General features: G+C 37.8%; 2 protein-coding genes across 6 annotated transcripts in view; one reads left to right on the plus strand and one right to left on the minus strand.

Annotated features, from left to right (window-relative positions):
• On the minus strand, positions 1–20,704 carry LOC148648817 (caspase-8-like). 4 transcript variants are annotated; one of them, XM_088606795.1, is made up of 11 exons: positions 20,379–20,601; positions 18,346–18,398; positions 15,340–15,405; positions 14,642–14,985; positions 13,480–13,579; positions 13,222–13,360; positions 12,732–12,806; positions 5,989–6,026; positions 4,583–4,694; positions 2,663–3,158; positions 1–1,333 (listed from the first exon to the last, which is right to left on the minus strand). In XM_088606795.1, exons 4-11 carry the CDS (start codon positions 14,944–14,946, stop codon positions 1,129–1,131), a joined length of 1,470 nt encoding a protein of 489 aa, XP_088462921.1. In that variant the 5' UTR covers positions 14,947–14,985; positions 15,340–15,405; positions 18,346–18,398; positions 20,379–20,601; the 3' UTR covers positions 1–1,128. The 4 variants fall into 4 exon arrangements, with proteins under 4 accessions (XP_088462921.1, XP_088462923.1, XP_088462922.1 ...); XM_088606797.1 differs by lacking the exons at positions 18,346–18,398; positions 20,379–20,601 and adding an exon at positions 20,623–20,704; XM_088606796.1 differs by lacking the exon at positions 18,346–18,398.
• dytn (dystrotelin) overlaps positions 18,265–25,896 on the plus strand; it is a 16,860-nt gene continuing 9,228 nt past the window's right edge. Inside the window, exons 1-5 of one of the 2 annotated variants that reach the window (XM_088606792.1) lie at positions 18,265–18,588; positions 20,074–20,130; positions 23,153–23,200; positions 23,849–23,923; positions 24,239–24,440. In XM_088606792.1, coding sequence (XP_088462918.1) covers positions 23,182–23,200; positions 23,849–23,923; positions 24,239–24,440 — 296 coding nt within the window. In that variant the 5' untranslated portion in view covers positions 18,265–18,588; positions 20,074–20,130; positions 23,153–23,181. The remainder of the gene's footprint in view (positions 18,589–20,073; positions 20,131–23,152; positions 23,201–23,848; positions 23,924–24,238; positions 24,441–25,896) is intronic. The other variant, XM_088606793.1, reaches the window with a different exon arrangement.

Genomic DNA, 25,896 nt, shown 5'->3' on the forward strand with positions numbered 1-25,896 from the left:
GAAAATTAGCATTGTTTATTTTGGATGTAACTAACATTTCAGTGGAAGAACAGTTGTATAATTTTGACAAGTAATACATACAGCTACTTTGAGGTAATGTGTGAGGATGAAAATGTATACAGAAATTAGATTTCATATAAAAAACCTGAGGTACTAAGCCAATTGAAACAAAAAACAACATCATCATGGTGCTACACAACAAAGAAAACATCTTGATGATGTTGTTTATATGTTAATATCAGGTGGTTCATCAAAGATTACTGCAAACAGCAGCTTAAATGTATACATTATGCCATTTATATACAAATTGTTTTCCCCACATACAATGTGTATTCCAGTATCAGAGTATTTTAATAATTGTCCTAAAAATTTTGCATATATAAGCTTTTTCCACTCGTGTCTTAAATTATTGTAATGAAGTATTCCATTCACAAGACAAATGTTTAGCACTCACAGTAGGCAATTTTATTTTTACCATTTAATTAACTGGTTGTTCGATTTGATACAAACCAGAACATTAATATACACAAGATGTCTGGAAACCTCTACTCTTTATTTGACATTAACATTTCCTCAAAGTTTCTAAAGTTTTTGTTTGAAGAATTTTGCCTCATAAATTTGTCTCATGGTTACACTTCAATGCAAAACATTTGGATGCAAAATGCAAAAATGCAAAACATCTCAGCATTTGGATTTGACTAAATTCAAATACATAATACAAGTGTTTTATGAAGTTAGAGCCATCCACCCCATCTGTTTTTGTTTTAAAATACTATCCCCTGTATGCGTCACACACAGCTGGTTTTAAAATCTGGACATCGTTCTTCAAAATCTGCCCCTTTAACACATCCAGTTTAAGAAAAGAATTAGAATCTCTCTTTTGCACCCAAATGTTGCTTTATAAAATTCAGTGTAGGCAAGATGTAAATAAGCATTTCTGGTTCATCAGTCACTGAAGTATCACAATAAAATGTCTGGATTTTTTGTTGGACAGTACAGTAGTGGCATAATGTAAATTACAAATGGTAGAAAAATATTGCATGTACAGTAGGACAATTCCATTAGCTAGTGGTCAGATACCAATCCAAAATCAAAGGAGGAATATTAGGCATACTGTATTATAGTGGCCTACAGTATATTCCACACAGTTCCATCAGGAATACTGCCAGGTATAGTCAGAATACCTTGTTCACATTTCACGTAGAATACAAGCTTCTTCCTGAGAGTGTACCTGGGCTCTGGTATTTGCTTGGCTTCATTCCCTTTGATGGAGCCAGTGTTCGTGCTTACTTCTTCATTGACACTTGTGAGGATGGAAAGAATATCTTCACCTCTGGTGTAGAAAGGAAAGAAACAGAGGAAGAGGTTTTCCATTGGCAAAGTTCAAATGTTAAAACACGTTTGTCAAGTTCAAATGTGATGCTTTATTGTGAAGAAGACCATCTAGACAAGCTAAGAGGTTCTCTAAATGGCACCACACAAAAATATTGTAGACCTTGCCCCGGCAAATTGAACGCACAACTTCAGGATTTTTATCTTAATTTGAGCTAATTAAAAGGAGCCTAGTCTGACAAACCGTGGGCTCAAAACAGAATACACTCTGGAAGTGATGCCAGTCTATCACAGGTCACACACAGATACCAGGGCCAATTTCTCCCAGAAGCCAATTATCAAACCACTTCAGTGGGAGGCAACCAGAGCACCTGGAGGAAGTCCAAGCGAACATGGGGAGAACATACAAACTCCACACAGACAGCACCACAAATCGAACCCAGGGGCCCAGCAGTCAGAGGCAGCAATGCTAACCATTGTGCCACAGTGCCGCCTTAGACTAAACATGCTACTGTATATATACGATAAAAGGCATCATTTTCTTGTTTCTCTATGCATACAAAATCAGAGAAATATTCTTTTCCCATTTTGATTTTGGGGAATTTTCACTGCAAGTCGCATGGTTTGGAGTTGCAAACAACTCCTGTACTGTGCGGAGAGAATGTGGATGAACAGGCACTCTGCCCTGTGCTCCTTACCTATTGTGCCATTCATCCTGTTCACTTGTCAGTTCCACAGTTCCTGACAGCCTACTGTAGGTGACAGCTTATCACCCACTGGAGGTGTGCTGGATGTCTCACGGGCATCAATGAATTTGTAGGAGTTGCTGCTTAGCTGAGCGTCTTGGTCAACTAACCTCAAACCCCAACACTATAACAGACCGAGCACAACCATTTGGGGAATATGGGCCAATCGCTTCGTGACTTGACTGAGCATGGTACCTGGGACTCGCTGTTTAAGTTTAACTTGAAGTAGTTCAGGTGGGGAGCTGCTTCAGCATGCGTAGGCTGCAAAGGAACAAGTAATCGGTTTATTCCATGCCGAAAAGAGAAGAAAGAAAACAACGTTTTGGCCATGGAGCCTTCTTCCTTCAGCTCCACGGCCGAAACGTTGTTTTCTTTCTTCTCTTTTCAGCATGGAACAAACCTATTACTTGTAAGTTTAACTTGTACTTTGAGCAACTGTGTTTGCTAGTTCAGCCATTCCAGAGCCCCAGACAAGGCAAGCACTGAATTCCTTTATTCCGTCGTTAATTTTATAGCAACCATAATGTATAATGAGAAGCTTAGCAGCATTTTACAAAAGAAAAAGGGCTTATGATCACATTTACCTTGGACAGCATCTCCTGAGATGCCTGCACAGTGACTGGATGTACCAGGAGCCATCTACTTTAGTTCTCATAGACAGGCACTCCTGCACAGTCGCTAAGCCAAGGAGAACGTCTGCATCTACTGGCACTGTGGCGTTAGAAAAGGGCTGACTGTCAGCTTCACAGTCATCGTTTCCATCTGCCTGTATGTTCACAGCCTTCTGTAGCTCCTTCCCTTGACAGGCCTGGATAAAGAAGACTTTGGGCTTCTGCACCAAAGAAGGACAATTCTGCCCATTGAAACAGGAGACGATGTCTTTGATCTCGACCTTTTCACCGTCTGTACCCACGACGCACTGCTGTTCTCCGTGACTGAGCACGCAGCACACAAAGCAGTCTTTTCCTTGGTGAGATGCCTTTCCATACTCTTCCAATTTAGCGCGCATCTCTGCAGCTTTCAGGTCATCGTGCCGTTTCACTTCAAAGCCCAACCAGGAGAACACTTCTTCTAAAGCCTCTTCAAGAAACCAAATAATAAAGACAGTTTTTGGTCAAAGTTTCACTTACACGACAACATTTGCTATCCTCCAAAAGCATGCATGGCCATTTTATGTTAAGAGCTGTTCTAAAAGAATTTAGGAAAGGCTAATCAAGTTAGCGATCACCATATAATGAAGATATAAATAAAAAAAAAAGTTCTGCATTAAATTTAGTCTTAAAAATATTAAAATAGTAATCCCAAAGCCAGATGAACTTCTCAGAAATACCGCTTACTCCTCTTCTCTCTTGCCACCACTAATTGGGACATACAGTCTTAATTAATCTGGCTTGTTACATTCAAAGTTCCTCTATTGCTTTAATCCCAGCATGCATCAGAATATTAGCCACACTAAAAGAGGAATCACATATCACATCCACTAGATATCAATTAAATCCAAGCCGTTAGACCACCCACTGACATTAAAAACCAACCGAATGCTGTGAGCTCAGAGGTGTCTTGGAAATTTAAGGGCTGCTGTTATGTGGCAAGTCAGGCTCCCTTAAGACTCCCTTAAATATGCCAGCAGCCATATCACCCTGCAACTCACAACTGTCAACCCACTGAAGCTCAGCAGGTGAGAGCCTGGTCAGTACCTGGATGGGAGACCTCCTGGGAAAAATGAAGGTTGCTGCTGGAAGAGGTGTTAGTGGGGCCAGCAGGGGGCGCTCACCCTGTGGTGCATGTGGGTTCTAATGCCCCAGTATAGTGACGGGGACACTATACTGTAAACAGGCGCCGTCCTTCGGATGAGACATAAAACCGAGGTCCTGACTCTCTGTGGTCATTAAAAATCCCAGGGTGTTTTTCTCGAGAAGAGTAGGGGTGTAACCCCGGCATCCTGGACAGATTTCCCATTGGCCTTTACCAATCATGGCCTCCTAATAATCCCCATCTATGAACTGGCTTCATTACTCTGCTCTCCTCCCCACTGAGAGCTGATGTGTGGTGAGCGTACTGGTGTACTATGGCCGACGTCGCATCATCCAGGTGGATGCTGCACATTGGTGGTGGTGGAGGGGACTCCCCATTACTTTTAAAGCGCTTTGAGTGGAGTGTCCAGAAAAAGCGCTATATAAGTGTAAGAATTATTATTATTATTATTATTAAATCTCTGGCTGCACTTGTTTGAGCCTCTCAGGAATCTCCCGTTAGACTTCCACACAAATAACTGATTTTCCCATGGCAAAAGTGCACTAAATGCAAAAACATTCAAACAATCTTTGACAATACAACATGAAACTATAATACTCTATCCAGTCTTGAGCTGCTATCACACGCTTTGTTACTGTACTTCAACGCCTACCAGAGATATACAGTACAATCCTTGTAACTGCCAAATGAACAATTTCTTGTAGAAAAAAAACATTTTATGCCTTTTATTCTTTTTGTAACGCACTTACTTGCATCGTGCTCCGTTCCCCAACGTTTTCGTATCCCTTCTTTCACAAAATCAAAGTTATTTAAAATCAAACAGTACCCTCTGGGCAGGCTAGACATTTTGTATTCTTTGTTCTGTAAAAGATTACAAAACCAAAAAGGTGATTTTTCTAAACCTCTGCTTGAAATGTTGAACCATTTTCAAGAAAGATGTTTTAGGGAAGTGGAGGGTCACCTAATACAACGAGCCAACTTGAAATGCAGTTTGCATCGTACACATGCATGTTTTTATTTAACAGGTAGAAAGTGGGGTTTTTTCCTTTAAAAAAAATCTTCATTTTGTTCTTAGTTTTTAATGTTAATGAAAACGGGTAGAAAAAAGATCATATCTTTTATGAGACTTGAACAAAGGCAACAGAGTTTAAAAAAACATTCACTGAAGTATAAGCAATAACAATAATACAGTAGAAATGGCAATTGGAAACTTTTATCAATGAAACAAAGAGGGAACTTTTTCTCTGCACTTCTTTTTCTGAACAGTACGCTACATCATGTTAAGAATACCCTTTTGCAAAAATATGCATGCAGGGAAAATTACTGTGCAACACATTTAAACATCGCCTGCCATTTCAAGTGCATATTGATATTTACAAAAAAGACACTTCAGCATTGATCATGGTGTGAATTAATCTCTGAATGTATTCATTTAAAAATGTACGCGTTCAAAACGGATAACAATTCAATGGGCTTATGAAACCATTGTGCTTTACTGCAACACCTAGAAATGTTGACTTCAGCTTAGTTTACATGACCTAAAAATACATAATACAAAATGTTTTCTCAATTTTGTAATTGGAGTCGTAAAACCTGTTACCTTGTTCATAAATGAAATCTATCAATCCTGTTGTATGACAACAGGTTTCTATGCGAGTGTGGATTTCTGGTCAAGTCCTGTATTAGAGTTCTTGGATCAAGCAACAACAGTAATGGTTATGAACATCACAAATGAGGTGGCACATTTAGATGCTCTGAAGACTCTTTTATTTAAAAGATTAATTCTACAATAGAGAGCAGCAAACATGCAAGGTAATGTACTTGGATTGAGAACAGGTTATTGCATAGAACACAGTACAGACATAATTGGTGGAGTACTGTGGGGACAACAGCTTTCCATACTGATTTCACTGATCCAGTAGGATGCTTAGAATAGTATACTGGAAACCGCAGCAAAGGGCATTTAAAATTGAGACCCGATATTAACAATGTTGTGGAAGAAGATATTCTGGCTTCCTTTCAAGAAACAGCTGAATGAGATCTTTCCATCACTTATCCACTAGCAACCAAAGAAGCTAAAGAAGACGGACCAAAATACCCAATCCTACATAAAACAAGTAATATTCAAATATATAATAACTCCTTTTGTTCTTACCTGTATCACACAGCTCTCTTCTTGACTCACCGGTTTACCTTAAAGGCAAAACAAAGCACTCTTTTCAATCTTCCTTTTTGTATCCTTTGCAACATTATTTGCTCACAATAAGTACTCAGTTGGCAATGCAACATCCATGTATTGAGCCAATACAGGATAAACAAAGGCAGGTGGATGCTCATTGTGTAGGATGCCAGTCCAGATTCAGATGCATATGCAAACGCATGACATGCAAACACAATAGGGCCAGTTTCCCCAGAAGCTAATTAATCTACCAGTGTGTTTTGGACTGTTGGACGGAACTGGAGCTCCTGGAGGAAACCCATGCAAACATGGAGCATGCAAACTCCACACAGCTAGCACCCTAGGGCTCCAACACCCTGCACTGTGCCACACCAACTATGCGGCATTCAAAGAACAATGCTGCTTAAATTGTTCAGCACCATGAATTATTTTAATTAAAAAAGCCCATACTATAAAGCCTTAAAATGAAAACAACCCACTGAAGAAAGCAGCACCAATTTGCTGATGAATGTGAAATACAGACAAAATGCATCAATTACAGATTTTCTTTTACCTTGCAAAGGAGCTCTGCGGTTAAATTCCATGCTAAAGCGTTAGGCTAATGCGAGAATGTCAATGATCCTTAGGAACGGCAGCCAAGACAGAGAAGTCAAGATCACGAAGGTGACAGCTGTCCCCACGGTTTCAGGAGACATGTTGTAGACTTTATTCAAGAGAAAGGCAAGCAATGCTATCGGAAAAGAGAGCCAGAAAGAGCAAGAAGCCTCATGGTTTGAAGAGAAGCACAAATCTACAATTTCTACCTTAGAGAATTAGAATTAGATTAAATCAGAGATCAATTCAGTAAGCATTTTACACTGCTTCAGGTTAATTGCAGTTGTTTCACACAAAAGAAAAACATCACCATAATGCCATCATCATCATCATCAACAGGTCTGATCACAATTTGTGGAAAACACTGTCCTCTATAAAGCAGATGTTAATTTTTCAAAAGAATACCTAGAGTTTCACAAGTGGAGCGCATTCTGCATTAAAAAACTAAACATGCAGGTTTAAAAAAAAAAGTCTTCATGTTAATAAAAAAAAGTAAAAAACTGTGTTCTAGAGGGGATTTTTATCATTTAAAACTGACCACAGAAAATGCTTATTTATACGAAGGCTTGTGGGAATTTGGGACAGTCGACTCAGCCATGTTGTCAAAGATGAAACCCTGGCTTCCTTCAAGAAACACTGGACTCAAAGTAACTGAGTCTAAAATGTCTGCACAATGAGTCACAGACGTCATGCAGTTATTGCCTGAAAGCGATGTGCCACCTAATACCGACTTCAACACCCTGAAACTAAAGTGAATCACAATACTTAGTCAGTGGAAATCACTGGGTTGAGGACACAAACTGTTTACCTTTTAATATGTTCAATTGTATGCATGGAGTCATCCAAAAATAGAGCATACGATTATGAACATAATACAGATGCAGCCATTCAAAATGGGTGAGGTATTTCACGGCATACCGCGACACGCCCACCGGGGTATCACGCGGTATCACGTGTGTCACGTGACTAGCTATCCGGCGTCGCCTTGTAAAACCGCCAGGGGGAGCTTAACCTCTCATGTACAGCATTCGAGCCTTTAATTTTGAACTGTGTATTACAGCATGTTAATCATCAGTCATTCAAATGTTGGTATATTTTATGAAAGCAAGATTGCTCAGTTGGACAAAAGTACACAACCTACCTTTATCAGAAATATTTATGCATCAAAGCCTTTACTGAAGATATTACTAATAGTATTAATAATGGATGACTTTGGACAAGCTGTATACTCAAAGTATAATTTCTTTAGCACATTTGTACAAGCACTTGGAATCTGTCCAAGCCATACTTTGTCAGGCATTTTGTTTTACTTCAACGGGCATAAAAACTTCCTTGCTTTTAACAGGGCGTTTCATAATTTCTAACTACGAAAATGATTTAAAATGCGACACCTATCATGAAAAGAAAAAAATACACACCAGTATTCCATTTCTCCCTAAACATTGTAAGCTTCGAAGTCTTTAACTAACGTGATACCGGAGTCAACAAGCATACTTTTAGAATTTGATTTAAAGGGAATATAATATGGAATCGCGTATCTCAAGAATTTAATAACGGTATGATTATATCCGTGTACTGCGGGAGGGCTGTTTCGCCTGCCTGCTTATGCGAGCTGTCTTGTAGCCTACTGGTCTAGTTGCGTGACTACCAACTGGCAGGTTGTGTGTTCGAATCCAGCTGGTGCTGGACCTTTCAGTTTTATTTATTTATTTTTTAATCGCGTACCATAAACATATTACCGTATGCAAACTGTACTGTATACAATATGTATATGTATATTTAATGTCTTAACTGTGCCCGTTTAAGTATTGAATATTCATATCTAATTTTACCACTGAAGGGAAATCTTAACATAAACATACAGTATATGGCTGGTCTCGGTACTTTAAAGAAAAAAATACACACCAGTATTCCATTTCTCCCTAAACATTGTAAGCTTCGAATGAAACCACTAAATAAAGACATAAATATAGAAATCTTAAGATTTGTTTTATTTAATGTTGGTAGCAGGATGAACTGTCAGAGTGTATATTTTGTCGCAAAGTTGCTACAAGATGTTAACAGTGAAAAAGGTATTTAGAAATGAGTTATTTCAAGATGAAAAAGAAAACATACACGAAACATGGTTTCATTACGACCAGAATCGGTCTTGAGATATTTTTAACTTGATTTACAGTATTTGAGAGGTATGTCTTAACACCGATACTACAGTGCTTAAGTACTGCTCACGTATATGTTTCTAGGTTTATATTATGCATTTCATACGGTCAAATTACTTTTGAGCAACTAATAAGAAGCGCGAAACGGTATGCGTTTTAGTTTCGTTTTGTGCTGGAACCCGTGGATTGATTAGAGATATCAAGTACACACAAGTCATTTTTTAAATGTTGTAGTTCGTCTTGAAAAAATGTTACGAGTACATCATCTATCAACAATTACACAGGTTCTGTTTCCATATTGCGGATTTTGGTTAGGTACAGTATTATCAAATCCAGTGGCGCTGTGTGTTACTTTACTGAGTCCCAATCTGTGATTGAAACCTGTAAAACCGGTTTAATTCGTCACAGCCAGCACTCTTCAGGTGTGAGGGTCTTCTGCTCAGAATGAAACGCTAAAATGTTTGTGTATATTCTAATGGTAGTGGGGGCAGGGTGTGTGGGAACAGGTTTGTTCTTCACACCTGAAACATTTTCTCTGAAAGGATTTTCTTAGCAGTTTAACCGATCTTGTTACAGCATGTTACAGTTTACTATTATTAACCATATTAATTTTAAGTGCTTAATGTAAAATCTTGTAAAAATATATTTTCATTGTTCAAATATACATTAAGTCTGACTATCATATAATAAGTTAAATACAAAACTAAAGAAAAAATAGGGTTAAATATAATTCAAAATATTTTGCTAACAATGTTAACTGTTTATGAATAATAAAATGTATTAACTAAGGAGTAGGATGGCACAGTTGTTAGTATGTTTTTTGTTTTGTTTCTTTTTCATAAATACAACAGTAGTACCTGATGTCTCAGTGGCTTTCAAAATTAAATTATGCATGCAAACCTGTGAACTAGAAAGATAACTAAGATTTTAATACTAATTAAATGACCGCGGGCACTTCCCACCGCCTCTACATTCTCAGAGTAGAACAGACTAACCTTCTAACGAAAGACGGTCCACCCCCCACGGACAGGAAAAGTGCCCACAGGCACTTAAACTTAATATGGTCAGTAACGGTAAACAGTAACATGGTCAGAAGGAGCACGTACAAACGTTTTCGAAATAACCACATGTAAGACTCTGATCCTAAAAATGTTTAGGGAGAAAGTGGAATACTGGTGTGTATTTTTTCTTTAAACTACCAATACCAGCCATATACAGTCTGTAACGTAGCGATTTCTATATGTCTTTATTTAGTGTTTACATTAGCGACAAAGGCTAAACTTTTAGCTTCAGTAACGTGTACATATCTCCCCTTTTTATAAAACGACTTGGTTGAAAACTGTTCCAGAGCCACTGTTGTTTCATCAGTGAAAAGTACATCATGAAATGCCTCTCCCTGTTCAATCCACTGGAAAAAAGAAAAGGAGCATAAAGCTTCTGATGGTCATAAACGATATTCATGTAGGAGCAGCATCAGAGGTATGTTTTTAACTGCACTGCATTGGAGAGAATACCATAGTGTGTTTTTTTTTTTTACTCCCTGGCGGAAACTGGCTTCCAGAAGAATCAGTATGGCTCAGAGATTAAATAAAACTTCACAGACATTAACGAAGAGCATAACGCGTGTACTGTATACACTGCAAGTACAACCCAACTCTCTGCAGGAGTGCTGGCTGTGACGAATTGAACCGGTTTCACGGGTATTTTCAAAGTAGGAGGCGAGATTTCCAGCGAAAGACACCCCCCCCCCCTCAAAAACCCAGTAAATACAGTACTTACTAGTTAAAGGCTAGGCTCCCGACTACGGCGAAAGGAACCCTTCTTTCATTAGAAGACAATGAACATATTTTAGCCCTGAATGAATTAATAGCAAACATAGTTTACATAAAAGACATTTTTCCAAGAAAGTTTAGCCTTTGTCACTAATGAAACCACTAAATAAAGACATATATAGAAAAATCTTAAGATTTTTAAAATACATGACTTTGCTAAAATTTATTTGAAAATAAAAACAATTACAACCGCCAGGGGAGAGAGAGAACAGGGGAGGGATGTTGGTTTTGCATAAGGGGCGGGGCTATGGAAAGTAGGTCTGTTTGGGAATGTGTAGTTACATGTTCTGGCTGTTTTAGAATTATCGTTGTTGAGTATGGAGTGTTGAGGTATTAATTTTGTGTAATGCTTTATGTTGAAAATTGAGGTGGATTTTGTTTATGATAAACAGGATAAACTGGGATGGGAGGAAGGTTTGGTTTTGCATAAGGGGCGGGATTATGATAATTGGAGGACTTGCGAGTGTAAAATGGTTTGATTATTTGATTTTGTATTGTGGTTGTTATCTATGTTTTTGGTTGGTATTATGTTTATATGGTTGTTTTTGTTGGTTGGTTGTTATTATGGTTATTAATAATACGATCTATAGTTGAAATCTGAGCCTAAATAAAAAGAAAAAGCAAGTGATTAGGTTTATGAGCAATCTAATTACTTATTCGTTTAAAAAGCTATATAAAATAAAGTTTATTATTAATTTGCTGGACAGAGCGGTGAACATTATTATGCATAAGACAAAGATAACGATCCTGATCAGTTTAGAAATCTGTGTACGCTGTAAGGTTTTTATTTCTTAAACTTTTAAAATACACGTTTAGAATTGAAAGAAATCCTCTTCCTGGTATAGCAAACCAGCACGTCTTTTTTCTCCAATCAGAGGGGTGTCAGATGGTGTCAGCCAATCACCATTCTGCGTTGGGTAGCAACGGGTGACTGTTCTCAGGCGGAAGATGTAAACAGCTTAATGTTCGTGTTAAATATTTTTTTTTAATTAAAATTCATTCTATACAGCAATCGCATATTTGGGTACCGTTTCATAAAACTTTCATGCTTAAAATGTTTAGGGAGAAATGGAAGACTGGTGTGTATTTTTTCTTTAAACTACCAAGACCAGCCATACACAGTACAGTTTACATACATACAGTAATGTTTTAAATTAATATCGTTTATGACCTTCAGATGCGTTATGCTCCTCTTCTTTTTATGCTCAGCTACTAAAATTTCCCTTTAGTGGTAAAATCCATATAAATATTCAAAACTAAGCGGATTAAAATGTGCACAGTAAAGACATTAAATGATTAAATCTTTGCACTACCAACCAATGCACCACGAGTGCCCCTGTCGGTCATTTTGGCCAGCCAATCACTTGCCCTGCGGTATGCTCCGGTGCCCCGCGGTGGCTTGTGGGTAGGTTACCGTACCGCGGGTTTTTACCGCGCATTTTGAATGGCTGCATCTGTAGATCATTTCTGTTTATTTGACTAGCACAAATACAAAGTGTTTGCGTGTTAAGTTGAAATCACCATTTGGACTTTGTTGTTCCAATGACACTATGCATCACTCCTCACTCCTCACTTCACGGAATATATTGAGTGCCGTTATGATTCATTACTGGTTTGGTCAGCTTAGATCCATAGATCCAATAATTAAATCATGAATAATAGGCACTATGGCTCACAAATCTGATTGCAAGCTAGCATGACAAAGGAGGAAAATTAGAGTATCACAAATGTCTCATCAGTGAATCATACAATACAAGAGTGTCATCTCTTTGAACCACTCCAAATAGTTATGACAGGAAAAAACAGCAAGAAGACACAGAACCATTTCATATTACAAGGCCAATGTGGCCAGGACAATTTGGGGCAAGTTCAGAAAAAGGATGAGGTTTAACAAAAGTACAATTCTATAATCACTTTTTCAATTAACACTTCACAGAAAGGTTTATTCACAATTCACACACTGCTATGGAAGAATTGTTTACTGAAGGATCACAATTCATGTACTTTTAAAACATTAATTTAAGTTCTGTTAACATGCCCGAGAAATGACTAGGTCAATAGTTCATGTTGGTCTAAAAACTAAAAGTGGCAAATTGTTTTTACAGCTGTGACATATCCAGAATGGAAAACCTACCTTGTTCTGTCGTGTTACACAGGCTCATTTGTGACAAATTTGAAACCACTTCTGATTCTTCCTGAAGCGGTTTATCTATGAACAAATAACACAAATACATATGAATATACAGTATCTGAGGAGCTAATTCTGAATAACTCTAAACTGCTTTCCCTTCCAAATGAGGGTGTACACATTTATTTTGATGGAATATCCAAAGAAATGTTGGTCTCTGAAAATCCCTCTTTTCACTTAATATCAAGAGGCAAAATATTGTCCATTTAGAGAGGACAACAGAAACAAAGGATTGATGTAAATAAGAAATGTTAATGTGAACAATAACTTTAATCCATTTCTATTACCCTATTATTATTTTTGTGTATTTTGTGTATTATTTTTACAGCACTTTAGGATCCTTTAAGAAAAAGATAATTCTCTACACTTTTAATGTACTATTTTTTATTTCTACTGAGTAGAACTGTATATGGGAATCAACATACTGTACTTTCACCTTTATTATGTGTTTCATAGTCTTCAATTTTCTTTAAAAGTCTAGGTGACATTTGCCCAAATATTTTTTTCAGCTCTTCAAAATTATTGTCTGCCAGCATCACTCTCTTCTCCATTGCAGTAAAGATGTCATAGATATCCTGGGGGAAAAAAAGAACTTTATATGATTGTTCTTGCCTTTATTTAAGTGGCTGAAACATCAGTTTGCGTATACAAAATAACAGAATGTGCAATATCAGAACTGTACATTAAGTTTTACCATGTTTTCCAGTGAAGCGCCAAACTTGTCAGACAGGAGAAATTTCATGTTATTTAAATCATCACTTGATATGTCCTGAGAGACTTCGTACAAAATCTTCCTGTCATGAACAGATAAAACAAATGAACAACGAAGACAGTTAATAATCACCTGCATACTTGACTAAAGTACCAAATTTCCTCAATACATGAAACGCAGAATATTTATTTTGACAGCATTCTGGAAATGTGCATTTCCAGCCTGTATTTAGTTACTTTTAAATATCAGCTGCCTTGACAATTGATTGTCTCATAAACTTAAACATAAACTCACAACAGTGCCAATTAACCTGCCAGCGTGTCTTGGACTAGGGGAGGAAACCCACACAAACACAGGGAGAACATACAAACTCCACACAGACAGCACCCCAGATCCAGGAATTAACCCAGGACCCCAGCACTGCAAGGCCATATGAGACTGTGACTATAATATTAATATAACATTAATACTTTTAGTATTAATAGGACATGTATAACGGTGCTTGTGTGTAGCACCAACTTTAACAAAACAATGAAGGCGGGTGTTGGTCTGATGATCGCAAAATATTTTCAGAGCAACGCAAGATGAAATCCAGTGTGTCACAGAGGGGTTTTAAAAATCTTGTAAAAGACTGATTATGAGAGTCAACGTGTTCTAGAAAATGAAGTGAAAAAAAAATCTGACCACAAAAGAGCAGCACTTTTAAATAAATGTCCGGTAAAAACATTTTAAGCAGAAATCACGCCGGGAGTTTTGTATTAATTGTCTGAAGCAGCACAGGTCAGAAGCACTTCTATTCAGTAGGCCTAATAGAACAGGTCTTGCTGCTTCAGAGTAGAGATTATTATACATTTAAAAACTTCATGCACCACATACTGTACTTAACAGTGCTCATTCTCAGCTGTAACAAAAGAAAACCCGTATTTCGATATAAACATTGATATGAGGAACTAAACATAATAATATAATAAATATAATAACAGAAAACAATATCAGTCGAGCAAAAAAGCATTTCAGGTAAACTACCTAACCTGAATCACGCCCCATTTCCACGAAACAGACAACACCTGGAATTACTCATTTCCGCTGGTTTTGGTTACATTTCAAACTTTTAATTAAAGAACAACAACAACATTTCGCTTACCTAAAAGGTGACACTCTTGATACATTGTTATTCTGGAGCTGTTCTTGAACCATCTCCTTGGTGACGTTCATGTACTTTAACAATTTGTTCTGGCCGATCCAATAAAGCAGCTCCGCCAGAATGAAGCAGTCTCCTTCCTCCACCAGCGAAGCCTTCCTTAATTCAAGAATTAAACCCTTTCCATCGACTATCTTCTCCTGGGATTTAGCAGTGATAAGATCGGAACATAGGAATCTAAGGGCTGGCACATCATCTGTGCTAAGCTGTTCTGTGATTTGAAAGAGATCGTTTATAGCTGTAGCCATGCCCCCCTGAGTAGTCAAATACGGTGCACGCCGTCACAGCTACAATAAAAAAACAACAACAGCATAAGCAGTCAATATGCGTGAATATTTACGAATATATATTCACTTAAATATAAAATATAAAAACACGCCAGAAATGCCAAAATGGTCTCAAGGTCCAGGATATTAAATGCGATTAAAGACATAAAGGGATCTGTACAAAATGGTTAAACTGCACAATACACAAACTACTTAAAAGGTAAAGACTAAAGTCATTAAATGTACGTTTTTGTACAGAAGTCGGTCTGGATCCACCGACTTCTTGAACTGTTATATTGGCTTTCAACTACTGTGCTTGAAGTGCGTTAACGCCTTACGGAATGCGACGCGTGAAATGACTGAAACGGTACTTACCTTTCCTTTTAACCAGAGTGGATTTAAATTGAAAATTCAGTGACACTCTTTTGAAGTAGATGACAGCTGTAATGGGAGAAGTACAGTCAATGTTTTTAGAAAAAAAAACCCATCAATAATTACTTTCGGTTGATTGTGTACATGTACTGTATAAATGCGAACCATATGCAGGTTACCCTACCTGTATAAAAAACGCTATTAATCACACGCTGAAGTCAGCGTTGTCGAATTAGGCAGAGGCTTTTTCTCCCCCAGCTGAAACTGCTGTGTCATGGCTTTCCTTTCAATTTCAGTTAGGAAATAGCCAACTGCTCCTCCGTGCTACCGGAGGAGTGTATAGCAAACCACATATCAGCAAACACACAAACCCCGAGTTTGTGCCCTTCTCACGAATAGGGTTTGTATAATTCAATGTCTAATATCTCTCCCCCCCCCCCAGTGCTAGGCTGTAGAGTTAGAGTTAACACAGGAGCGCTCAATTAAAGTCACAATTAAAATAATTTTAATATCAGTCAGAAATACTTTCGCACATCCCAGGTTAAAATGTGGGAAGGCGCACGGAGACGTGAAGAGAAAGCACTAGTTTCGGCGGCGGATTGACTCATTTAGATAACGTTACTCAGTTCAGGACCTTTCATGTGGGACAACTTTCGTTTCATTGGACTGCACTGCGAACAAAATCCAACAGCAAGTCTTAAGCAGATGGATAAGGGCAAGACGCGACTTTCCTTCCTTGCTCCACAGCGGTGGTTGTTAACCTTTACCGACGCCGGCAGTCCCCTCGGTTCTCAAAATATGTTCTCGCACCCCTCAAAAAATATAAATAATTGAAGTAATTGGGGTTCTAGATTAGATGATTTATGCTTTAGAAAGGTTTTGAACCACTGCTCAACGCTATTACCTTGGTTTTTTCATCCCAGCCAAGAGCATAGTGGGAGAGCCATCGAAATGAAGAGAAAATGAGAGAAGGCTATTTAACTTTTGGTAGGTAGTAGCTAGTTGATCCAGAGATCTTATCCAACCATTTCTTGAAAGAAGCCAGTGTACAGGTTTCAGTAACAAGTCTTTGGCTACTCCTTCATGTAAATATCTGGGATAAAATGTGAACTTGTCAACTCATTTCCATATTAAAATCAAGTAGTGAAAATAACCTAGGACTATAGCCTAAAGTGCTCATGGAGAGATTTGTCATCAGTCAGTTCTGTATAATCACATCCATATTTGACCAAAATATCATTCTTTTGTTTCATACTAGAACAAACTCCTTTTAACATCTACTTGCCCCCCTATTCTCCCAGTCCAAAAACAGGGCCTCTACTGTCTCTTTAATCACAGAAACACCAGAGTCCTTGGTTCTGAAAGTGAACAACTGCCTTTTCAACAGCTAAAAGGCTGACAGCTACTGTACAGCAAAACCATTCGCCATTATCATTTACTGTACAACAATAATGACAAGTGTTCATGGAAAAAAATTAAACATTATAGCATTTTATAAAGTAGATAAACTTCATATAATTGGCATGAGTACGTCAAAACTTTTCCAAAAGCTATGATCCTGTGCTACTATATTCTACATACTGTAGATTGCTGTGTAAAACCGAACCCACTATCAGTTCTCCGGCAATCAACTTGCAAGACAATCTGTCATCGCAGATAGCATTCATATCCGAAGAGACAGGTTCCAGGCATTGTCCCCTGTAAGTCTGCTCTGTGTCACATGACTTCAGTTCTGAAGATCTGTAGCTGCACTAAGAGCAGAGTAATGCAGAAAGGGTTTTATGAAGTTTAGCAGTCAAGCGGTTAGTTAAGTTGTCCTTGATTTGACAGTGAATTATAGTGGTGATGAAAGAATTGCATTAAAAATTAATTATCTTGGTCAGCTACCCCATACATGTAGGTATGTAGCTATGTACACGACAGCAATTATAATTATTTATTAACATAAAGAGAAAAGAAAAGTAGGAAAAAGTCATCATCACTGCCCGTCAGCAATGTTTTTTTTCCATGTGATGTTAGTCCTTGAAAAGTGCTCAGGTGTTGCTCTGCTAACATCTGGTGAAACCTTTGCAATGATGACTTTGGCATGAGATGCATTTTTAATACATCATATTGTTTTACACTAATTGGTTATGATAGTCCTCAAGCACTGTACACATAACAGACCCACTATTTACAGTATATAAATATACAGTATGTATAATAAATATATACATATATATTTATATAAATAATATAAACCAGTATAAGGTGATAATGTTAAGCCAAATTATATTGCTTTATACCTGTAAAGTACTGTGTTCATATGAGTTTGTTGTACTGTACTTGATTGCTGTATTTATTTCACTGTTCCTGTGTTTTTACTGTGTGTCTCATGGCTGTGTTCTCATACATAGAAAATATTTCTGACATCGTTTATGTTTACCAGACACACTTGAACTCTAAGAATGTGACTCAAAACATTAATTGAGCTCAATTTTTCAATATTTGTCACCCGTATGTTTTTTTTAATGGAAACAATTCAGTTTTTGTCTATATATGAAGTCATTTAATGTACGGGTGATATACTGTAACAATTCTGGACAACTGTAACAAGCCTGGACTACATAATTTTTTAGCTTGTTTATTAATACAATCATTTATTTTCAATTAACAATACCAGAATTATCGGGTATTTAACTATATTTAACCTAAAGCATGTTTTGTATATTCCTCTTTGTACCTGTTACAAATACTATATGATGTCATATACATTTTCCAATTTATGTTTACCACAACGTGCACAAAGTTCGATTCTTACAGGAGTAATTCATAAAAAAATCTAGCTGTTAATATTAAAAATTCATACTGTATATACTTGAAGATGGTCCAGGGAAATACAGGACTGAATTATGTCATTTTCTTCTCTGTCTCTACACAGGCCTTTGTGTTGCCAAGGTAACACAATACAATTGGTTTTGAAGCTGCACTTCAAAGCACAATCTCACAAATACAGCACACATACTGTACCTTTCTTATTCTGATGAACGGCAATTCATTTTTGCATCTCAATATTTCTACAACTGCATGAGAGATAATGAATGATTTATAATTCTAGTAACATGAGATTCAGCACAAGGATGACATTGCAGTAAGGTTACATGCAGCACAGTTTAAAAGCTGTGTGTTCCCAGGGAGAATGTGTTTTGTTCACCGGACTGAGAAACATGGATAGTCTCGAGAACTCAGGATTTAACTGGGACATCAAGAGAGGTGAGTTCTTTCTAAGGATGTGATTCTTTTTCCTCACAGCTGTATTCATGGGACAAATGATGTGAGAGCTCTGTGACAGTCCTATGACAAATTAAGCTTGAAAAAATGTAAAATGGTAGAATTGTGACATGGTGGTCATTGTTCAACCCTTATGAAAGAAACTTCAGAGTTTCTTTAGAAATGTTTCTGTAAAAACATATAGGTCTTTGATCTTAGGTCATAGGTTATGTGAGGGAAGGTTGTGAGCATGTTTAATAATAGCTCCTGCCTAAGACAAATCTATTCAAAACTCATCTTTTAATTCACTAAGCCCTTCATAACATTGCCTATGATCTGTTGTCCATATACAATATACTTCCATGGGGAAATTAAAATCAGTAGTTTCTGGCCTGCTGGTCACTCCTGATTGCTACACCTTGGTAATATTAAATCAGCTATAATGTACCCTCATTTTGGTATTAGAGAGGCTATCATCCCTTAGTTCACTTAGAAACCAATACGAAAGACTCATGTGAACTCTTCGGCCTGTTACAATTTTCTACAGCGTGCAATATTGTTCTCCAGCTGCATGTCTTATCATATCTTATCACCACTGCCTGTTTTCTTTCTGTGATTCACTTTTTAAAAAATCTTAAGTCTTGAAATATTAAATCTGTAGGCTCCAATAAATTGTAAGAATTTTGTCTCAATGCTTGAAATCTCCACTTTCCCCCTAAGAATAATTTTTAACAGATAGGGTTTTTAAATGTGTATTGAAAGTCATTTAGGAATCACAACTGTGTTTAAGAATACATCTCAATGTAATGTAATCTTTCAGACAACACCTTCATACTGAATTACCTCTAAATCAGCCTTAACCCCAACCCTTGAAACAAAATATACATGTATACATAAAGTCTTATTTCCTGTATTAAGGGAACTGTAATCTTTGTGCAAATAGTATTTTGTTTTATTTATTTTTTTTGTCTGAAAGCTGATTACATTTGGTGTTCAACCAATACCGTACCTGATAGACCTTATGAAGTCCTTTGGTTAGATACCCAACATGAAACCATGCCAAGAAATAAAATAAATATAACTTTATGTACTGTATACACAGTATATAATACACAGACTCTGTGAAAATTAGGAGTAAATGCAACTCTTTAAAAAATACAGCTGTGGGAATTTCAGTTTCGATTAGAGCAACCAGCAGATGCATTAATATGTTTTGATTAATATTGAAATTAACCTTCTCAAATGTAAAAAATAACCAAGTATATTATTTGCTGACCTTCACTAGTACACTTCTCATTTAAAATGTTCCACCTACTGTATCCTCAGTGACAGTTAGCAGTCACAGGTTAATTGGGTACATTAAAGTAGGTTTTCTGACAACAGGTTGTACTGGTGTGAGGGCAACTTTTTTGTCCATTCATTGGTAATTATTTCTCCATGATCTAGACAGAATTATTTGTAACCTTCACTTTTCCTTATTCTATACAGTTCCAATAGGGTTAAAATCATGGGACCAGCAAACCACCAACAAAACATAATCTTTCTGTAAGTTACCAAAACCATATGATGGATATCGTTGGACAGTGCCAAAAATGGTAAAAAACGTTTCTTTACAAGCGCTGCCATGTTGAAAAAAATATTTACTGATCAGGTCACTTCGTGAGAGTAATGCATGACCTTCAGGAATGGAATTATAGTCTTTGCAAATGCACCTTCTAATTTAAGCAAGTCTCTTGATTTTTAAACAACTTTAAACCTATAGGTTACTGCAAGCATTTTGAAAATCCCCTTACCTGCTTTTCTTCTCACATTCCTTTTCCTCTTGGGCTTCAAACACTGGCTAGGTTTTCTTGAGAGACAGATTGGCCAACACCCCTACTAATGGAGCTCGCTAGGGACCTGTCTGCACATCATGTTCCTCCTTACATCTGTCATTTTTCGACTCAGTTTTTCTTTTCTCACTCTCTCATGTCACAACGCTCACTCACATGCGTACACTGTAACTACAAAATAACGCACTGTCAGATGTGTACTCACCCCTGCCAAGGAGCTTTTCAGTCTCTGCAGTGGCATGTAAACACCAGAGAGTTTTGCTCCCTTCCCTGGAGTCACGGTAACTCACTTCCTGTATTCCATTCTCTTTCAGACTCAACCCCCCAAAAAAGCCAACTGCACTGTTGGTCTGTCTCAGCTTTTTACATAACTCTTCAGCTAATTATTTCTAGCCTTATCATCTAGCCTTATTATCTAGTTATCTTCTGACTAGAATCCACTTTCTATCACAACCATCAGTCATTTATTTGGAGGAAAATGTGTCTGCTTTAAAAGTGTTTTTTTAAGTGGCTAATAAAGGTTACAATTTGGACATGCGGTTGCTTATACAGTACATTTTATGACATAGGCTTTGCTCCTTGACTGAAGGAGATTAATACAGAACAAAATATGTAATCTTTCTCCTTGGCTGTGATGACTCAACTGGACAATCCTGTTAGTAGAGTTATAGCAGAGACATTATTTATGAAGCTCTGGGCTTTTGAGACTGGGGTTTCCCCAGGTAATTCCCCGACTGTAATTTGGGCTTTAGTGCAAGGGAGAGTTTTTCAGTTAAAAGATGCCTCTCAACAAACCTAAAAAAGCTAAAAAACTGTCAACACACCTAAAAAAACTGCCCATTAAAATGAACTGTAATCCTAATGTTTAAAACGGAATGTAATTAGCCTGGTTAAAATGAGGTAAACAATTTTGAGTTGAGTTACTTTGGTACTAACATGCCGCAAAGTTGAAGCACATCTTACAAACCAAAGATGTCTTTTCCCACAGCTCTCTTATGAAACACTTACACTACACTGTACAGGGTATTGGGAGACATCTTGTGGTATAGTGCTGTACATCACTCTGCTAGAACATTATAAATCATTCAAGAAATATGTACAAAATACATATCACTGCTATTGTGTCATGAGTTTAGAGTGATGTACTCCTTTTAGGTCTGTGTAATGCTCTGTGCATTGACTGTGTATGTACTGTTCTAAATATTCTAGCTCTCCAAGTGGGAAAGAGTGGATGAGAACACGCAAAGAAACAGTGCAGGGCTTTATCTAGTGCTGCCCCCTGAAAGAGAAAACACAGATATCCATAGAGTAGAAAACATTACCTTACCGCATGGCTTGTATCTTTACCAAATAGGAGAACAACGCAGGGACGATACCAAAAAAGAATGATGTCAGTTCCCTTAAATAAGTCAATCAGGAGCCCTCATCTTTCCAAAAGTGTGAAATTTTAGTGGCATTTTGTGTTGCAAATGGTGGTGTTAAAAGTACATCTTTTTTTGCCATTTTATACTATAAAATGAGCACCATAAAACATTTGGATGATGCCTGGGCATGACTGTGATAAGTGATCATTTTCTCCTTGATCTGTATTCTGCCACGTACAGAGGAGTAAGACTTTCCACCTTACTGGATTAAGGTGAAAGGCAGTTATGCAGTGGTGCATTGTTTTTGTGTTAGTCTTATTTGCATCTTATACTCTGACAAATTGGATATAGGCGGTTTGGGCCTGTGATCAGGTTATGTTTTATTTGCACAAAAAAAAACTCTGTCAGAAGTATAGTAGATCAGCCACAGGTATGGTATGCTTTTGTTAAGGCTGGGTTTGATGCCAGGAGAGGTCACCATACAGTAGGTGCATTTGCCTGCCAGTTGAATAAATAAGTAATGAGTGAGATCAAGGAAAGTCAATCGCTACTTTGTGTGTCACCTAAAATTAAGGACTGTGAAAGAATATCGGTACTATTTTTATTTACTGTAAGCTTAATAAGGCAAGGATACTGCATGTATTCTTTTTCGGCAACTTGAGAAAACCTAGAAACGTATCGATGTATGTACAGTCAACTCCGAAGTAAATCCAATATATGAATAGTTATTTTCTTGCCAACATATTTCATGAGCTTCTTTCAGAAGTCTGCTTTATTATTTCAAGGATGATACGTACTTCTTTGGATCCAAGGCAACACACGGACTGTACACTTGTTCTCTTCCCTATATTTATATTCCTCTCAGGGGTTTTCAGCAGCTGGCCTGTTCCAAATTTTAACTGTTCTCTTAAATGAAACAGTTCGACCGGGTAGCTCTGCATTTCTGATATAGTAAAAGCTTTGATGATAGCAAATAAGGTATTTTTGTAGCTCAGATGTGGTAAGACTGAGGTAATGTGTACCAGCTCCATAAAAAACATGCCAGAATCAACTGATTTCAATTGATGGCCCTATGCTTGAATTATGATCCCCAAAAAACATTTCAGAATCAACAGAGAAAAACAAACCAGTCAACACAAGTGGATACTATGGGGAAGCACATTTAAAATTCAAAACACAGGGTAACTTTTAAACAAAGGGTGCAGGGAATGTGGAGCAGCTCTGAGCCACGTTGTTGAAGATAAGACTCCGTTGTTGTTTTCAAGAAACAGATGCCTGACATTTGTGACTTTTCTTCTGTTTTGGGGAGTATGTTAATTCTGATTTCAAAATTCTGGGGCCTTTATGGAATTGTCCTTATGTTTGTTTCAGATTAATGCATCACGGCTGAACAATATTTCATGGATCCTGATAAAATAGGTATGCAATTTGTTTTACAGTAATATACAAAAATCTTCTGTGTCTACGTGGTAAATGACAGCAAAAACTCCATATTCCTACTGTAAGTGATTTGGTAACACTTAAACTTGGAATACACCACTAGAGAGCTAAGGATGTTGTCAAATCAAAAGGCAAAGGCTTTAAAGTATGCTGTTTAAAGGTAATTGACAGGTCATTATCGGTATATTTACAAACATAAATTGCAGTTTCCTAATGTGCCTCTGTACATTGCAAGTTAATACTAATAAGTCCTACTTGTTAGGAAAACGTTTTGATTTATTTACGTATTCCATCTGCTTATTTAGTTAACTTACATTGGAAAGTTGCACTCAATTGTTTGAGGTCATGAAAAAATACTAAAGCAATTTTAACAGTAGTTAACAGCATTTAGTTTTTCTAAACCTATTCTAAACCTACCAACTTTAGTGTTTTGACATTAGATTCCTCTTCCTGATATTGAAGAATGAGCAGTTTTTCAGCATTTTTCTAATCTTCCTGTTTGAATTTGTTTGCAGATTTGCTTTTCAGAAAATGTAACATGCATTTCTCAAGTCCATTTACAACGATAATTCCAACAGATTTGGTCTGTGTGCTCGTCTAGATTTCTTTCTGGTTTGCTTTTCTCAGAAGGTCTTAATGAAATCCAGCATTCAGTGTACCGAACGGCTTTCAAGCTGCGATCCCTGCAGACACAGTGCCAGCGTAAGTGAATATTGAAAATAGGAGTCTTTTGTGAGTGTAAGTGGGGATAATTGATACACAAGTGATATTCAAGCTGTTACAATAATTTTTCATGACTAGGGCTTTTTGTGAATGGAAGGACTGCAAAATGAAGTTGATGTATTGAAAATAAGTATACAATTTACAATTACTACTACAATTTAGGGGCCTACTTAATGTAACAGTAGACAGAATTAGAAAATCAGGGCATAAATCTTCTGTGATTGGGCTTAATCCTCACTGACACCATGCTCCCAGTGGCAAAAATTGTTTGCTCTTCTTTCTACTCACCTGTAGTGGATTTGGTCGATCTTGAGCTGGTGAAACCTATGCTGTATGGGTTGAGGACGACGCTCCAAATTGATGGCAGAGTCTCTCTCCGGGGAGTGACCCAGAGTTTGCAGAAGCTCTTCCACAGAACTGGGCAGGAAAAACCAGGCCAGGTAGCCGCAGGAGCCACAGAGCACACTGCCCGTCTTCTGACCACACTGTATGACAAGTGAGTGTGAACCGCTGTCCACACCCGGGCTAGCAGGTGGTTAGCAAGAGAGAGGTGGCGGAAAATCAGTTAGTCTTTTATGTATACTTCCCTGTGTCAGGAGAGATCGGATATATGTCAGAAAGTAAAAAAAAAAATCTTGGAGAAATAGATTTTACACGCTTTACATATGGACACACTTTACAAATTAGGTGCAGAATATTTTTCTACATATAAAAGTAAACCAATAATAACAGGAAAATATCGTGATCAGCACCTCTCTATACAGCTGGATTCTGTATTTCCTGACTGGCAGACCACAGATTATTAGGGCCGATGGAAAGCTTTCTTTCACGCTGACCGCCAATATAGGTGTCCCTCAGGGCTGCGTGCTCAGCCCCCCTGCTGTTCTCCTTGTTTACCCACGCTTGTTTGGCCAGACACCCCTCCCACTCCATCTACAACTAAGCCGATGACACTACCATCACTGGCCGAATCACCGGTAATGATGAGACGGCCTACAGGGTGCCTTGACAATAAGCTCAATAATAGTCTCAATGACAATAATAGTTTGAGGAAGGCTGGAAGTATCACTAAGGATACCAGTCATCCTGGTTTCTCATTTTTCTCCCCCCCTTCCCTCTGGTAAGCGTTATAGGAACATAAAGGCACAAACGTCTAGATTCAGAAGCAGTTTCTTCCCACGAACTGTCAGTGTCACGCCCTCTGATGCTCCTACTCTGTCCTGTCCCTAGTTTCCTGTGCTTTGCTGTCCTTCCGGTGTCTCTCTCTCTGGGGCTATATATTGCCAGGTCACTGATTCACCTTCGCTCAGCCTTGATGTTCAGATGTCCTGAGACCTGCCTAGCATCCAGGTTGCCCCATGTCCGTTGCCTGAGGGTATAGGTTTCTATACGACTCCTGAACTGCTGAGCCCGGGCTAATCATCCGTTCCACAACTACGCATATGGGTCTTTTTCTGCTCTCCTGCCTCTCAACTGTTCATCCCTTCCGACATCCATGACAGTCAGATAACTGAACTCGACCCCTTCCACTGACTCACACTGACGTTTTTTTTCTCTTCTCCACCGCATTAAAGTTGTATGTTTTTTAACTTGCTGCTGCTGCTGCTGTTCTGTGTTGATGTTTTTGGTCATTCCTTCATGTCCTTGTATCGGAGCATACATGCAAATAAGCATTTGATTGCTCTTGCGCATATGACAAATACACTGAACTGAACGGAATTTACACAAAGTATTCTGGTCCACAATGGCTCATTCACTGAAACACTTTTGGAGACCAGGAAGAATCATAATGACTGTTCAACAAGTCTCAGGGAGTAAGGCAAAACCATTCAAGTTTCATTTAAAGTGAAAGCGCTCCCTAGAATCCACAAGAGTGTTCAAATCTCCTAAATTGCAGGTTAGATCTTTGACATGGCGGGTTTGTTCAAGTTTGGGATTTCAGGTTCAAATCC

The sequence above is a fragment of the Lepisosteus platostomus genome, chromosome 14 (genome assembly GCF_059453375.1).
Source record: "Lepisosteus platostomus isolate fLepPlt1 chromosome 14, fLepPlt1.hap1, whole genome shotgun sequence".
Classification (NCBI taxonomy): domain Eukaryota; kingdom Metazoa; phylum Chordata; class Actinopteri; order Semionotiformes; family Lepisosteidae; genus Lepisosteus; species Lepisosteus platostomus.